Source organism: Notolepis coatsorum (assembly GCF_963971535.1).
Source record: "Notolepis coatsorum genome assembly, chromosome: 18".
Lineage (NCBI taxonomy): Eukaryota > Metazoa > Chordata > Actinopteri > Aulopiformes > Paralepididae > Notolepis > Notolepis coatsorum.
The window spans coordinates 29,034,794-29,052,995 of NC_140182.1; the positions used below are offsets into that span (position 1 = coordinate 29,034,794).

General features: G+C 42.3%; 1 protein-coding gene across 2 annotated transcripts in view; it reads right to left on the reverse strand.

Moving 5' to 3' along the window:
• cnot2 (CCR4-NOT transcription complex, subunit 2) overlaps nucleotides 1-17,709 on the reverse strand; it is a 55,219-nt gene extending 37,510 nt beyond the window's left edge. Inside the window, exons 1-5 of one of the 2 annotated variants that reach the window (XM_084335519.1) lie at nucleotides 17,621-17,709; nucleotides 16,377-16,505; nucleotides 16,004-16,079; nucleotides 2,727-2,877; nucleotides 2,192-2,359 (exon numbers count right to left, since the gene is read on the reverse strand). In XM_084335519.1, the coding sequence (XP_084191645.1) occupies nucleotides 2,192-2,359; nucleotides 2,727-2,877; nucleotides 16,004-16,079; nucleotides 16,377-16,493 (512 nt within the window). In that variant the 5' untranslated portion in view covers nucleotides 16,494-16,505; nucleotides 17,621-17,709. Of the gene's footprint in view, nucleotides 1-2,191; nucleotides 2,360-2,726; nucleotides 2,878-16,003; nucleotides 16,080-16,376; nucleotides 16,506-17,014; nucleotides 17,089-17,620 lie in introns of those variants that run through there. The other variant, XM_084335520.1, reaches the window with a different exon arrangement.
• Between the last annotated feature and the right edge of the window lie 493 nt (nucleotides 17,710-18,202).

Consider the following 18,202-nt stretch of genomic DNA (forward strand, 5'->3'; position numbering starts at 1 on the left):
AAAATATCTGTGTAAGTAAAATAAAATTACATGACGTACCATCGCTACAGATGGTGCTAGGTAGTGCAGCCTACCTGTTTGAAGCTACAGATGGTGCTAGGTAGTGCAGCTTACCTGTTTGAAGCTACAGATGGTGCTAGGTAGTGCAGCCTACCTGTTTGAAGCTACAGATGGTGCTAGGTAGTAGTGTTGTCAAAAATATCGAAGTATCGATACATATCGATACTGAATATTTAAAATGGTTTCGATACTCATTTCACGAAATACAGATACTTTCTGCAGTATCGGTACCAACTGGCGAGTGTTCTACCGCAAGTTGTTGACACGCTGTTCAGAGCACGCTTGCCCCTCCGCCTCCTCCGAGTCCAGCCCTCCCCCTCACAGAGCCGTCTTCAGTTTGTAAACAAACATTTTAGCTGAAGATGGCAAATGCAGAGCCTCCGCAACTTGTGCTTGTGGATAAAGAAAACAGCAGAAGTGCTGTTTGAAGGTACTTTGGGTTTGAAGTAAACAACGAAGGACAAGCTAAAGATGCACCAATGCTATTTGCAAGCGGTGTTACAGAGCAGTGCCAACGCGGATCTCCATAAAGAAATGAAAGAGGTTCGTGACAGCTGCTCTTTCAACGTCACTGTGACTGAAGCATTAAACCATTAACTCTAGTTTAATACATGATACGTTGTCTACTGATGGCGCATAATATCAACAGCTGATTCGTTGTTAGTAACGTTACAGCTTTCAGCTAACGTTAGCTACTGCTAGCCGTTAGCTCCGTTAGCTTAGCTGGCCACCTTTTATAATTACTGCATGGAAACGGAGTAACGTTAACATTTAAACGTTATGTCGAGGTCATACAATACTACAGTCGACATAAGGTTAACGTTACCATGAAGTGTTTAATAGCAGCAATCTTGTTGAAAATGTAACGTTACTAAATGCTCCGAGCATAGCCTCTCTCTCTCTCTCTCGTTATCTTTAAACAAAAATCGAAACTGTTACTAACTGTAATACAAAATTACAAACAGTTCAGTTCATCAGGTACATGCAACACAGATTACAGTGTTTACATCTGTCTGCTTGAGAAAATACCATGTTCTGCATCTGCAATAAAAATGATTGAAGTGAGATAAACAGTTATTTTTAAATGTGTGATCTAAAGATAAACAAAGGGTTTTAAAAGTGTTATATTTATCTTCTCTTATAGTACCAGAGAGAAGCTGAGGAGAATCAACCAGCAACAAAAGCTAAATTTGTTTAAAAAAAATATACCGGTATATATATATATTATTATTATTTTTTTTTGTATCGAAATGGTATCGAAGTATCGATACTTTTCAAGGTATCGTATCGAAGTCGAAATTCCAGTATCGTGACAACACTACTAGGTAGTGCAGCCTACCTGTTTGAAACTACAGATGGTGCTAGGTAGTGCAGCCTACCTGTTTGAAGCTACAGATGGTGCTAGGTGGTGTAGCCTACCTGTTTGAAGCTACAGATGGTGCTAGGTGGTGTAGCCTACCTGTTTGAAGCTACAGATGGTGCTAGGTGGTGTAGCCTACCTGTTTGAAGCTACAGATGGTGCTAGGTAGTGCAGCCTACCTGTTTGAAGCTACAGATGGTGCTAGGCAGTGCAGCCTACCTGTTTGAAGCTACAGATGGTGCTAGGTAGTGCAGCCTACCTGTTTGAAGCTACAGATGGTGCTAGGTAGTGCAGCCTACCTGTTTGAAGCTACAGATGGTGCTAGGTAGTGCAGCCTACCTGTTTGAAGCTACAGATGGTGCTAGGTAGTGCAGCCTACCTGTTTGACGCTACAGATGGTGCTAGGTAGTGCAACCTACCTGTTTGAAGCTACAGATGGTGCTAGGTAGTGCAGACTACCTGTTTGAAGCTACAGATGGTGCTAGGTAGTGCAGCCTACCTGTTTGAAGCTACAGATGGTGCTAGGTAGTGCATCCTACCTGTTTGAAGCTACAGATGGTGCTAGGTGGTGTAGTCTACCTGTTTGACGCTACAGATGGTGCTAGGTAGTGCAACCTACCTGTTTGAAGCTACAGATGGTGCTAGGTAGTGCAGCCTACCTGTTTGAAGCTACAGATGGTGCTAAGCAGTGCAGCCTACCTGTTGATGGTGAAGGGCTGCCGCGCTGGCTGCTGTTTGGGCATGCAGATGGTGCTAGGCAGTGCAGCCTACCTGTTGATGGTGAAGGGCTGCCGCGCTGGCTGCTGTTTGGGCATGCAGATGATGCTGGGGGAGCTGCGGTTGGGGCTGCTCATACTGTTGGTCCTGCCCGTCATGCCGATGCTCTGGCCCACCTGGGAGTGGTTCAGCATGTTCCTCGAGTTCATCGGCAACGTCCCCCTGGTGATTAAGATAAGGTAAGGTACATTAAGATAAAATAAGGTATGGTATGTTACAGTAAGGTAAGATACAGTACATTAAGATAAAGTAAGGTACAGTAAGGTAAGGTATTAAGAATAAGGTTAGATCAATCAGATTTATTTAGAGCACATTTAAACATGACACATGTCAACCAAAGTGCTGTACAGAGGTTAAGGTAAGACATAATGTAAGGTACAGTAAGGTAGGTTACAGTATGGTAAGATAAGGTAAGGTACAGTACATTAAGATAAAGTAAGGTACATTAAGATAGGGTCACGTACATTAAGATAAGATACAGTACATTAAGGTAAGATACAGTAAGGTAAGGTACATTAAGCTAACACACCTGCTTGGCGATGGAGGGGTATGGAGGGACATGGTGGGGACCCCCGTCGTGGGGGTGATGTGACTCGGTAGCTGAGTGCCTTGTGTTAAATTTCGATTCAACTGAGGCGTGTTGTTACCCATGCCCCTTATCGAGAAGTTCCCCAGTGCACCTGAGAGAGAGAGAGAGAGAACAAATTAAATACATAACCACACCACTCTTCCACTGAAGCATGTACAGTATAAAAGACAAGTGTGAAAGCATCCCATTACTTCCTACTAGGGCTGACCTAAGGAGCCGTAGTCGACTGCCAACCTCTTAGCTGGTTCAGGGCCATATACGTGTTAAACTCGTTTTTGCTTTTATTCCATTTTTAACACTTTGAGTGCCGGCGACGTGTTATGTCGTCTTTTCATGCCCCCCGTTGAGTGCCGACGACGCGAATTGTCGTTTGATTTTTTTATTAGCGATCTGAATTCATATTTCATCAACCGAGTCTCCCGTTGGTACAGCAGCCCCTGTAGGAGCTCCGATGGGAAAATACCGCCCCCTATCGTGTATCCCTGTGTAACTGCAGGCCATTCAATTATACTGGTGGATCTGTGGAGGGGGAGCCACTATGCTGGCAAGCCGTCTGATGATGAGGGAAGTGATCGCGAGTTGGAAAGCAGCCTAGAATATATATTTACAGCAGCCAATAATCAATCAATAAACTCGATCGATATTTGGAATGGCGATCAGGAATTGGAATAATCTTTTTGGAGAACATCTGATCTAAGGTAAGGAGTCTATGTTACCAGTTTTAGGATAATCAGAGCTGTATTCACTGAGATAACAGCGTGTCCCGTATGTGTGTGTGTGTGTGTGATGTTGAGGAAATGAGGTAATCGATTTCTCAGCTGGCTTCTATAGCGTGCATAAGTACACATACTATCGATAATCTAGCGTTTATTTGAAAACTATTCATAAATAGGCCGACAAATGACAACGTGTCTAGTGTATTCGAGAATATTCCAATAAATGCCATATGAGGGAATCTTTCTATTTTCCGGAAATTTTTGAGAAAACGATAGCTTTTCGAAATGCTATAAAAAGGATATGAACCGATTAAAAAACAATCCGTTTCGACAATGTTGACTGCAAACAAGTCATTGATAAGCGACGGGCAGATTAGACACATAGCCATAATTTAAAAAATAGATTATGCGTTTTTAACGCTAACATTGAAGTGGATGATGGCACTCAAGGACATTAATCAACGTTATGGCTGGCACTGAAAGTGTTAATATCCCGGATGTTGTCACAGAGCTGTATTTTGGCTGGAAAAGGCATATTGGGACTCCAAAAGTGCAGTACCGGCCAGATCCTGGTATTGGCGCCATCTCGAGAATGCAGTTTCCCCTGTTGCAGACCGGGTGTCACTTTTTTTCGCTCCGGGTTAGCTATTCTGTTAGCCTGAAGCTATGGCTTCACCAGCCTGGAATACTTTTTGCGACGCCGAATTCAGTATGCAGTAAAGGAATATAGCATCAGCCAATGGACATATCGATCTACCAGATGGCGATCAAATAACTGGGAAATTCTTTTTGGAATCCAACCGGCCACAGGTAAGAACGATTTGACGTCAATTTCAGCCTGATCGGGCCTTGTTCTCATAGCCATCCACCTGGTCAGCGTATCTTGTTGCAATAACGAATGCCGTTATTGGTCATCAATAATCAGAAACGACCTCCCCCCCCCCCCCTTTCATGCATTCATGGTGGAACTGGAACATGATACCGATCATATGCATTTTGATTTTTAACTCTAGCTTGTGTAGGGCCGAAACGCCAATCGATTTAACGTTATTAGCTTAGCGCCCTATAACTAGCGTTGCAGGAATTATACCAGACCATTCCGACATAACGTTCATATTCACAACGCTATAAAACGGGAACGTATATTGGCATATTGAAGGGAAGGTTATACTGTCAATTGACAATGACAATGGACACATAGCAATAATATAAAATATAGATTTAGCTCTACAAACAACCTCACGCACAGTGAAACGTTGTAATGAAAAGCTGGCCTCCTAGAGTGGGCCCGTCTAATCCCAATGGCCCCGAATGTGTTAGTGAAATGCAAAAAATATAATTTATTTATTTATTTATATATATTTTTTTAAATCATTCTTTCAAAAAGCAAAGAGGCCTAGAAGCTTGGCTAACGCTAATGGCGTGCATACCAGCGAGGCTAACTAACTGCCTAAGAAAACGGGCAGAGGCACTGAAAGAGGATTTCACACACTAGACAAGATGTATCCATCAGTGGACCAATTGCATGATTTCGCAGAGGACAAGAAGCCTTCAGTCGACTTCTTGAGACAGCCCCCCCCCCCACAGCCCAAATGGAATGACCCCCCCCCCCCCCAAAAAACAATAAAAGATTATATATATATAGTGATGCACCGATGTGAAAATTGTGGCCGATACCGGTAACCGATATTAATATTGCTGTTCTGGCCGCGTGAATATTTTAGGCAACCAACTTGTGTTCAGCGTTTCTCTGATTGGCCACTACGCCCATGTGACCGCGGCAGCGCGAGAGAGCGGCAGTGCGGAAATAGGCTGCATTCTATTGCCATTCTCTGCGACAAACTCTAACCTTAACCAACTCCGAAACAGCGCCTAAACTTAACCCTTCTAACCTTAACCAACTCCGAAACAATGCCTAACCTTAACCCTAACCTTAACCAACTCCGAAACAATGCCTAAACTTAACCAACTCCGAAAGAATATTGCCATGCTCTAAGACAGGGAGGGGCAACTGGCAACCCGCGGGCCGCATGCGGCCCTCGCCGACGTTCCATGCGGCCCCAGGCCAATATTTATTAAAAAATTCGACTAAGAAGAGTTGGCAGTCGACTATGGCTCCTTTCGATCGATTAGTCGACTATTTGACTAGTAGGGGTCAGCCCCTAGTGTGGACATATTCAACGCTGTTGAAAGTGCCGTGCAGCAATATGGGGGTTTTGATAAACTGTCCGTTGTTATTACCGATGGAGCACCGGCAATGAAAGGAAAACGCACAGGATTCGCCGGGCTTCTAAGGCAGAGTGGCGTTGACTCAGTGTCCAATGCTGCACTGCATTATACATCAAGTAAGTTCGCTAACATAATTTCCATCTATTGTGGGTCACTAATAATGACCAATGCGAGTCGAGTGTAGTCAAATTATATGCGAGAGTCGTTAAATAGTTTCTTTTTTTTAATCTGATATAGGAGGCTCTCTGTGCCAAGAAGCTTGAATACAGCCATGTTATGGATTTGGTTACCAAGGTTACCAATCTAATTCGTGGAGGCAACAGGTCACTAAACCATAGAAAGTTTGTCTCCTTTTTGGAAGAGATGGACACTGATTATGGCGACTTGCAGCTACACACAGAAATCCGATGGCTGAGCTGAGCCGTGGGAAGTGCTTGGAGAGGTTTTTTGCGCTGCGTAAAGAAATCCCCACATTCTTGGATGAGCAACTGACGAGCGACACAAGCGCGTTTCTCTGTGACATGGCCTTCCTCACGGATATCACTTCGTACCTTAATCGCCTCAATTTGCAGTTGCAGGGAAGAAATCAAACGGTATCGGATCTCTATGCACACATGAACGCCTTTAAGATGAAACTTGCCCTTTTCAAACAGTGGGTCTCATTCTCCAACAGACTTACGACAAGGCTTTCTCTTAGGGCCAATTGAGATATTTTCGGGCAAGACATGAATATACACAATATATTATAATATAATATTAATTATATATGTTTTATTGGGACGGTTGGTGAATCCCAAAATCGTCCCGAAAAGGTCTCAAATGGCCCTAAGAGAAAGCCCTTTTTGTCGTAAGTCCTTGGTGAATGAGACCCAGTGCCTTTTATCTGACCACCCGGACTTGTCCACACACTTTTCTGCATGTGAAGAAATGCGCACAGAGATGCGCACAGCTGACCCCAAATATAAGGACACATTCGGAAAGTACAGGAGCGACATTGAAACACTGCAAATGCAATTCAATGATCGGTTCGAAGATTTCAACGGCATGCAGTCACGGATAGCGCTGTTTGCCGGCTCCCTCACCGCTACGGTGTCAGAGCAGCTCGAACTGTGCGAGCTACAGTCAGATCCTTTTTTTCAAGCAAAGAGAAATGAGAGGGGAATTTCGTTTTGGAAACTGCTACCTGAGCCCCGCTTCCCACTCCTCAGGGACTTTGCCCTCTCTATGGCCAGTATGTTTGGGAGCACATACATATGTGAGAGCAATTTCTCAAACATGAAGCACATCAAGTCAAAGGAGAGAAACAGGCTGTCCGATGAAACATTATTTCATCTGATGCAGATCACATGCACAAACATTGAAGTTGACATTCCTGCTATTGTGCGCCAACAAGAGAGACCACAAGTGTCTCATTAAAGACAGGGGGGGGGGGTGATGAAGAGGTGTAGAGGGGGGGAAGGAGATGATGAAGAGGTGTAGAGAGGGGGGGGAGAGATGATGAAGAGGTGTAGAGAGGGGGGGGAGATGATGGAGAGGTGTAGCGAGGGGACCATTATTATTATTATTATTATTATTATTATTATTATTATTATTATTATTATTATTATTATTATTATTATTATTATTATTATTATTATTATAACCATTATTGACCCACTGTGGGGCGAGGGTGAATGTCATGCCAGTTTGATAAAGGGTCAATGGGAGGCATGTAGTATTGCACTTTACTTTACTTGCACTTTACTTGTTTACTTTTGTAGTGTTCAGATAACACTAATAACACAAACACAAAGCAGCATTCCTGCTGCATTTCACTACAACAGTAAATCAAAAGTGCAATAATAAATGATTTTGTTAAATGTATAAACTTGTATCCTGCTACTAAACAAAACATTCCTGAATGCTTCATATCCATAACATGCATTTCAGTGTTATAATGTTTTGTTTAGTAGCAGGATAAAAGTTTATACATTTAACAAAATCATTTATTATTGCACTTTTGAAATGCAGCAGGAATGCTGCTTTGTGTTTGTTGAGCAGTGGGCTTTAAGTTCATACATTTATTTTATTAGAAGCCTTAATTATAATTGATCATTTTTGTATATTTGTATTTGTATTTATTGGTTTAAAATACAGAGACAGTGCATATTAAGGAACATTTGACTGTAAATATGCCAGTTTAGCCAAGTTATATATTTGGGGTTACACAGCAATACTTTTAAATTCAGCTGTTTATAAATTCATAAAGTTGAAATTGCATTACGAAATGCATTTGAAATGGAATAAAAACAAAGTTACAACAAATTATAATTGTTTATATACCTTATTTATCATATCTGTGACTATTAAGGGCTATTTGAGTGATGGGGTACTACTGGCGGGACTGCCGATAAACAATGCGGCCCCCCAGATTGATTGTGGAAATTTTGTGGCCCTCACCATATACAAAGTTGCCCACCCCTGCTCTAAGACAAACTCTAACCTTAACCAACTCCGAAACAGCGCCTAAACTTAACCCTTCTAACCTTAACCAACTCCGAAACAATGCCTAAACTTAACCCTAACCTTAACCAATTCCGAAACAATGCCTAAACTTAACCGGCGAAAGAATGCACGTTAAAAGAATGCATGTTAAAAAAAATTTAATTAAAATAATTGAAGTGATTCGAACTTGTTACCAACGCACCGCAGGATCCACAGCAAGGCGGCGAACCAGTTGAGCTAGCCGTCGATGTTAAAAGAGGTGGAATTACGGCTCCGCTCTGCTGCTACCGCGTCGCCGCGGGGGCGTGGCTAGACGCAAGTTGGTTACCTAAAATAATTACGCGTTCTGGCCGATACCGATATTTACCGATGTCGATATCTCTGTATAAAAAACACTATGATAATCAAATAAAGAGCTTTTGTAACTTATTTTCAGAAATGACTGATATTTTGAAACTATTCAAGGCAAAAACATTAAAAAAAATTATAATTTTTTTTAATATCGACCAGATGTGTAAAAAAAACTGCCATATCGGCCGATATTATACCGGCGGCCGATATATCGTGCATCACTATATATATACATGTATATATATATAATAAAAAAATGGCATTCGGGCAAATTTCGGCCAATCAAAGTCGACAATACATTACAAATCTTTAGTCGGGGACATGCCTACTTCCTACACAAGTACATGGTTAGTGGAAACGTGCAAGTGATTGCCATAGATTTATATTGACTATACAAATAGTCTGTTCAATTAACAGATCTGTAAAATTGTATTTCCACACATTAATATCCTTCCGCAAATGACTGCAATAATGAATGAAAAGGGACCACAAATACAGACATGTTCATATTGCTGACTAATCAGTGATGCAAACACATTTAGGTACGAGGGTGTGATTCATTGGAATGACTAAAAATAATGCTACAACATTTTCTTCTCCGAATGTCTACAAACACAGTCTCTGTAAGTCCCTAATTGACGTAGATAGATCACTTTCTTTTTGTCAGTATTTCTGTACCTTCCCTCTGTGATGTTTACATTATTGTCGTCTTCTATACTACCCATTTGTTGTTTACAAACATACTGCGTTCTAGCCAATCAGCAATACCAACTGAGTGAGTCATGTGACTACATTGCCCCCTACCTGTGCGAGCTGCTGTGCTAAAAAAGTACTACAGGGCTCTATGGAGAAACCACGACACTACCCCGACTAAAGGCTGTTTCAAATGAAAACGGCTGGATGTCATTTAGCCAAATCAGCATGGCAGTGAGTGTGAGTCTATCACCTTTTACATATCTAGCTTTGGCATGGATTGATTGTTTAGATCGCTAGCATGGCTAACAAATGCAAATATATTGTAGTATGCCCCGTTGTTCTGACCAGGATATGTTCCTTTTGCCCCCTTGATGCGCGCGCACACCGAGTCTGACATATACAGCAAACAGGTCAATTTGAGCCCATAGAAAGCCAACATAATGTTTTTGTTTAATGTATTTCCAGTAAAGTGTAATACATAACCTCTTCTGTATTTAAGAGATAATTCTCTCGTACACAGAGTATGTTACTTGCCCCTTCGGTGTATGCCTCGTCTTTCAATATAAATAAAACCCATTTCATTCATTTTGGCATATCAGTTCCCACATTCATTAAATAAAATTAAAAACAAATTATTGTAAGATACTCGTCAATACTTAGTCAGACAACATTATAAACTGAAAGTGTGTCTTCTCCACCCACACAGACACACGCAGAGCACAAACCAGCAGAGTAGATAGAGGAACAAGGCTCCAGATGACACAACCGGTTACACAGTGATGGATTTGGTGATATTTCGGATTTAAACCCTGTTCTAATAGCAAACCTGCAAAATGTTAAATGAGACTATTTGTAAACTTTGAATGAGAAAGGTTGCGGCATCTGGAGGGTGGAGGCAACACCTCGAATCTACACACGCACACACCTTCAAGCACCACAAGAGTGAGGCTGCACCTCTGATCTACACACACCTTTAGAGCCATATGAAATCTGCGTTCACGGAATCGCGGACGGAATCGCGGAATTGACCAATAAAAATGGAATAAACTGTAAAACGTGGAATATTGCAGAATTTGCCCTAATCTGGACTGAAATTCCGTGTTCGGGAGAATATGGAACGTTTGGTGCAACGCGAACATGACCGGGGACGCTACAGCTGAACACGGAGAAATATCCAAGCGTCTGGCTGCTTCGGTGCGTCGGAAGAAATTCCGCAATAAGCCCTAAAATCAGAGCAGAGCAGTATGCTAATGACTTTTATGCTTCAGTCGATAAGGTGTTTTGCAAATTCTGTCAACATACCGAGGACTGGACCCCGCAAAAACACGTGCGAACATCACTTCAAAAGCCATGTCAGGAACAAGGACTGTGAACACACCAACTCTAACGATGATCTCTGGTGATCACAATAGATACAGCTAGAGGGCGAGGCTAATCACTGACACTATTGTGATTTAAATAGCTATGTAATGTTACAGTACATAGGACTATAGATGGAAATTATAGCTTCTTGCTAAATCTGGTGCACCCATCTATTTGCAAATGATTGTCAGTACACACTGTCCTTTATAAATGAAATAAACTAAAGGTGCATAAATTATGCATTACTATATTCCATCACAATAGAATAGATATAGCTAGGCTACTGACAGTGATAAAAGTAGCTAGCTGTATCTATTGTTTACACTTGAAATGTGTATTTTTATTTTGTCACAATATTATTTGAAAAATATTGTGTAAAATTGAACTGTATTTCTGAGTTGCAGCCCTTAAAAACATTAAATGGACTATTATATCTTATTAAATTATGGACATTTATTCATTCCCACTTATTAGACAATATTTCTGATGGTAAAATGGGCGTAAAAAAAAGGAAAAATACAGAATTCTGAAATATTAAAATGGGAAAAAATTGAATTTGGAAAAAAATAAAATGGAATTTGGAAAATAATCAAATGGATTTCATATGGCTCTACACTACACACCTTGAAGCACCACAAGAGTGAGGCTGCACCTCGGATCTACACACACCTTCAAGCACCACAAGAGTGAGGCTGCACCTCGGATCTACACACACCTTCAAGCACCACAAGAGTGAGGCTGCACCTCGGATCTACACACACCTTCAAGCACCACAAGAGTGAGACTGCCAAAACAGGCCCCACAGCAATAAAAGCTTGTCGACTGGGAGAGAACAGATGATGCACACAGACACACGGCCATCCATAACTGTGCATTTGTGCACAGTTTGTAAGAGGGGCAGTGTGAGCATTCGTGTTGTTCAAAGTGAGGAGAAGATCTAGAGATCTAAGGCTGCAGCTACATTGATCCGTCAATGAACAGATAAGAAAATTGACGGAGGGTATTATTGTCCGTGTTTATTTTTAAATTAGAACCCAGCGTCAACTCCGTCTGTCCGACAAATGGATACTCCTCATTGAAAAATGTATTAAAAGCAGACAGACGGTCAGACACAATGTAGCCACATGACGTTAAAGATAAAGCAAGTGCTCTACAGATACTGAGCGTCATCTTATAAAACGGCCCAGTGTCGCCGGCAACACCGGCGTTGTCATGAGTTTATTAACCGGTGGGAACCCGTCATCACCGTGGCAACCCTAATGACGAGGTTTGGCCCCACTAATGACAAGGTTTGGCATCCCTTAATGACGAGGTATATGGTTATCGAAAAATAATGCCAGGGCTAGTTACCCCACGAAACAGAAGAAAGGGTGTACGTGTTGGTTGGTTGTTTCCATGTAAACATTCGATCCTATCAGTTAAGTTTACAGTTACGTTATAGCAATTCTACACCAGAAATGTAGTAGGTGTCATATTACTTTTGCAAAAACGTGTTCTTTCATAATGTCTGTCTGTCACAACGTTTTCAAGGCAATTTCTTTGCTCTTTTTGTATCTTGCTCGTCTTTTCCACATGCTTGTTGTGATTCTAATGGGACTTTGTGTGCGTGTGTGTGTGTGTGTGTGTAGGGGGGTATCCTCTTTGCTCTCCTGAAATACTTCTCCATTCTGACTTCAGGTCAGTTTGCATTATCTCTAGGGATGGGTACCGAATCCGGTACTTTTAAGGGTATCGACCGAATCACGTCGGTAGTACCGAGTACCGATTCACGTGAGATCCACCAGTGCCACATTTCGGTAATGCAAAAAAATATATATATGACGTCAACGTTTCGTTTACCACGACACGAAACCTATGAAGTGTGCTGCACGTTAGGTCTGAATGATGAATCGATTTTAAATCGAAATTTGAAATGATGCAATTAGCAAAAAAAATATATATCGCAAAATCTTTTTCTTTTTTTATTATTATTATTATTTTTTTTTTAACCAGGAAGTCCCATTGAGATACAATATCTCCTTTGCAAGTTGTTGTTATTGTTGTAGGAACGGTTTGGGAGAGGGAGGTAAGGGGTTTTAGATTGTGTGTTGTGAAGTTTAGACTTCAGAGAGGGAGAGTAAAGTACAGAAGAAAAGGTACTGTTGGGTACCAGTATCGATACCCAGGTAAAAGGAAACATTTTCAGGCTCGGTGTCCCGAACAGACCCACCGCGTAGGCCTGATGCAAGCCACTTTTTACAATAAACCTCTGTGGGGCTGCTTAAAAAAATATATATATATAATCGCAAATTTAATCGCAATCGCAATATCAGTCAGAAAAATCACAATTAGATTATTTCCCAAAATCGTACAGCCCTACTGCACGTTCACGTCAACGTTCACGTGCACAATACACGCTTACGTAGGATTTTACTCGATTCAACAACAAAGCAGTCGGGGCAATGGCAAGTCAAAAATGGTCGCAAGTGTGGTTACACTATACAAAGCTAGATGCAGACAACGCTCGCTGCAATATTGTATATATATTAAAAAAAATCTAAATAAATAATAATGATAGTAAATAATTTGAAGTTTGGACTCATTTTTTACAACTGAGGTAGGTAGATTACATTTTTAGAGACAAAAGTACTGAAAAAGGTACCGTTGGGCACCGGTATCGAGTCACAGGTACAGGTTTTGGTTTAAATGTAAACGGTACCCAACCCTACTTCTCTCCTCATCCAGCTCTCTGGTCCCCTTCTATGAATTCCTCAAAGTAATGCTTATGCTGCTCTTTTGCACCTTTGTAAACAAGCCACTGTTTTCTAGTGCCGCCTCTTTCTCTTTCCTCCATGCTTGCTTTGTTTCCCGTAACAGGTGGGGTTCGGTTGACTGATAAGCATCTTCGTCTTTGCTGACATACTGCATTTCTCCATTCTGCCATTCATTTAGTTCAGTTATTTTAGTTCTCCCTCTCCTTTCTTCTCAGACACCTGTCAATGCTGCCATAGGCCTACATTACATTTAATGATGAGTTAAACTCAGCCGATAGATGCAACAGCAGCCCTGCTGCTAATTACCTCAATCCTCCTAATCTAACGTGACCCTGAAGTAGGGCTGGGCGATAAAACGATAACGATAACTATCGCAATAAATTATTTCCTCGAAATAAACATGAAACGTAGTCGCAAAGTTTCGATATATCAATTTTCCAAGCTTGGATATGAGCACACGCACTAACAACCAATCAGTGAAGGAGATGACCGACAGCGGAAGGAGACCCGGAGGTAGGACTCAAGTAGTAAACAAGGCTGGCTAGGCTAATTAGCTTGCACGGCGCTATTTTATAATTTACGTGCCGAGTGGGTGTGTGGCGTGAATTCTGAGGCCACGTTTATAGTAGTGTGGGGTATACGGTGGACGTCGTTGCAATGTATTGGGGCGGAACGGAGTATTTTAGGGTCATATTTAGTACATTGTCATGGAATACACCGCTTGGAAACAACAGGCTGGCTAGGATAATTAGCTTGCACGGCGCTATTTTATAATTTATGTGCCGAGTGGGTGTGTGGCGTGAATTCTGAGGGTAACGGTTAGAGTAGTGTGGGGTATACGGTGGACGTCGTTGCAATGTATTGGGGCGGAACGGAGTATTTTAGGGTCATATTTAGTACATTGTCATGGAATACACCACTTGCTCTGGCTAACTGCTAACGTGCGCGGACTGATGACGACATCAACTCGAGACATTCGCAGCAGCAAAACAAGTCTATTAATAGCCCGTCCATCGGCGCCGGGCATAAGAAGTTAATTAAACTCGACAGACATTATATCGACGATAATTATCGATATCGAGTTATATGAAAATTATTTTATAATTTTATCGCAATAACGTTTTTGGCCATATCGCCCAGCCCTACCCTGAAGTGTAAACAGACAAGACAACATCCACATTTGCTCAGCACTTAAACGAGTTAACGTTACTGTACGAGAGCATATCACTCTACACTTAGCTAGTTAACATTACTGTACGGGAGCGGATGAGAGCACATCATTCAACACTTAGCTAGTTAACGTTACTGTATGAGAGCGGATGAGAGCTCATCACTCCGCTCTCGTACAGTAACGTTAACTAGCTTAGTGTAGAGTGATGTGCTCTCGTACAGTAACGTTAACTAGCTAAGTGTTGAGTGATGTGCTCTTGTACAGTAATGTTAACTAGCTAAGTGTAGACTCTACACTTAGCTAGTTAACATTATTGAACGAGAGCACATCATTCAACACTTAGCTAGTTAACGTTACTGTACGAGAGCGGATGAGAGCACATCACTCTACAGTGTAGAGTGATGTGCTCTCATCCGCTCTCGTACAGTAACGTTAACTAGCTAAGTGTAGAGTCTACACTTAGCTAGTTAACGTTACTGTACAAGAGCACATCACTCAACACTTAGCTAGTTAACGTTACTGTACGAGAGCACATCACTCTACACTTAGCTAGTTAACGTTACTGTACGAGAGCGGATGAGAGCACATCACTACACTTAGCTAGTTAACGTTACTGTACACTGACATGAAATAAAACCACATTTGCCAAAGAGCGAGTTGTTTGCGTCCCTGAATTCTAATAATTCATAATAGCACAAAAGGATAAAAAATTACTGACTTGTCTTGAAACAGTTTTTGGATACCAAGATCCTAAAAACCAATTAGTGGACTAAGCGGAGCAGCACTAACGTTTTAGTTCCATGCGGACCCCCAGTGGTGTGTGGTCCGTGTAGGCTACATCTGGACCATGGGAGGACTACCTCTGAAACCTTGAGATCGATGTGTACCAGAGTTAGGGGTTCAATTCCCAATGGGACCACACTGATGCTTCAAATATATGCACTCATGTACTTTGTTAAAAGTCCACCAAATGATTGAGCACAAAACCTCTTCCCAATGATCCATGGACACTGTGGGGTGTAATCTGGTAGTAACTGTCAGGAGAGTTTAAAAAGGATCGTTGTGATTTCTGGAACCCTGGCCCTATTTCCTACTTACCAACGATGATGTTGATAGATAAGAGCACTTCCTCAGCACAATCCAATGTGGTTCCTCATACTAGCTTCGTCTAGTTAGCCATAAACCAACGCAAAGTCGATAGGGTCGAGCTCCTGTCTGTACAAGCCGACTGAAATCTACTCCACGGTGCACACAAAGTAGATTTCAGCGAGCGTCAGGTTAGCTTGCACAGACGAGAGCTCGAGCCTGTTTGACTGTGTTGGTTTGTGGCCAACTATCCGGAGCTGGTACGAGGAACAGCGTGGATTGTGCCGAGAAAGGCCTCTTAAGGATAATTTATAGGACCAGGGTTCCAGAGATCCACAAGTGTCCCTTTAAACTCCACAGCATGCTTACTTTGTGGACCGCCGTACAAACTAGCCCCGAGCTGCGACAGCTGGCCAGACGACGACGGTGAGGGAGACGACAGCATCTGAAGAATGGAGAGAAAACAGTTTTCTGTTGTTGCCGTTTCCCCAGGACCAGACAACTGGCTACCAGCCCAGAGTTCATCTTCACAAAGCCAACATTAGTGTCTTCACAGCCAAACAAGTTTTCAAAATAAAATTAAAAATATACTTGACTGATTTGAACACTGGTTGGCAATGTAGAAAGTAGAACCAATGGGCTCACACCAGCCACAGGCGGAAGTGATCAGCATCTGGCTGGTGTTTAATGTGAAGCCCCGTAGTAGCAGTAGGGAGGAAAGGGACACAGGGTGGAAACTCACATCTTTATCCGACCGATGTGGGAACATCGACGGCTGGCTGTAGTACATGCTGTCATCAGGGAAGTCATTATCGACCACCTCAACGAACTCTACAAACTTCTTTCTCGACCCGAACATGCCTTATGTCACCTGAAAGCACAGAGAAGAGATGTTACAGCGTTTATTAGTTCCTGGGGTAACTGTTGAGGTCCTTGGGCTTGAGGTTAGACAGAGAAATGTGCTGTTATTTGGCCTTTAGTGTAAGTGGACACTGTCTGTGAAAGTGGCACTAGTATTGCTTGCAAGACAAATGTGCTACAAGCCATGAGAGAAAATGTGAAATCAACACAGACACAAAGCCTCCAAGCCAGGAACAGAGCACTGAAGCGTTCTCCTGTAAACGCCTGACCTGCAGCGATGTGGTAGCAGCTCAACACACATCAGCTTGCGAGCTCTCTCGCCTCTTGTTCAACTTGCATGGCATTCAGAAGATAAGTCAAAAAAAATAATTACACCTGGTGCAAAGTGACATTAAAGTTCTACCGTTTCATTAGATTCGCCTGGCCGATAAAGTTGAGCCAATTAAACCCAACGTTAATTAAAACAACGTTACCAGAAGCAAATGAATGGGATGCAGAAAGTGAAGCAGTCGGCTGTACCTTAATTCCTTCCCTCTGCTAACAAGCCAACGGTAGAGAGTTCACCGACTGGCTAATTGGTCCAACAACGTTATGAAGAAGTAACAATAAGAGAATAGGGTGTACAAAAAAATGTGTTGGCAGTGCCATTGCCTCGAAGATAAGTGAGCTAAGCTCGCTCATATAGCCAGTGTTAGCTAGGCTGCTTATTTACAAATCAATCTCACCGACTAGCGAGCTAACGTTAGCTAGCCAGCGAACTAATACTAATGTAGGCTAATAGCATAGCACGCTAGCGAGCTTAGTCCATTCAGCGACTACCCACACAGGCTACTGGGGGTTAGCTGCCTGGCTAACGGGGGCTAACGTTAGGCCTGCCGTGCCTCCTCTGTGTCTCCAGCACTCAGCTGGCCGTGTTCTCGTCTCGGCTTGACGCTCGGTGCAGCAGCAGCCTGGCGGACGAGCAGACAAAACCCCCGGAGGAAACACACTCTGCTCCGGCTCAAACCCAACCGCCGCTCCGTATCACCGCGCGGAGCTCCGTGGAGACAGATAGACGACGCCGGGGGGTTTCTAGTAGGACGTGAAATGTTTAATATAATGGGAAATAACCGAATACCGCCTCACCGCATCAATTTCCCTTCTCGTCTTTTTTAGATCCAAGATGGCTGTGTCTGTGTTGTAGTGTATTCCCCCGATCGAGAGCAGAGTAGCCTTTACCCTCTGACCTCTGACCTCACAGCCGTCCTACTACCCGCTTCCGTACACAGAGTGATCCCTTGTTTGGAAAGTGCGTCTCCCCCCAGACCAGAGACTAGATTCCATTCGATTCGACTCTATAGCACAAGTACAGGCCAACGAAAAGAAGTTTGGCATCTAACCAGGGTGCAAATGTAAAAGTAAAGTGCAATAGCAATATACAATATACAATTGATTAAACTGGATATAAAATATATGAATGAATGAAAACTTTATTTAACAGATTTCAGAATGGGTACAATACAGTATGGCTCAATACACACAAGTGTTAAGGGGATGCAGACCAGAGTACATGTACAGTCTCTCCTCCCACTATATATTCTCTCCCCACCGTCAGGATCTATGGGTAACAGTACTGTATATTTGAATATCGTATATGTCACAAATGTAACAGTACTAAATACCTGTATGTCATGTATGTCCCTATGCCATAAATGTCATGTATGTTGT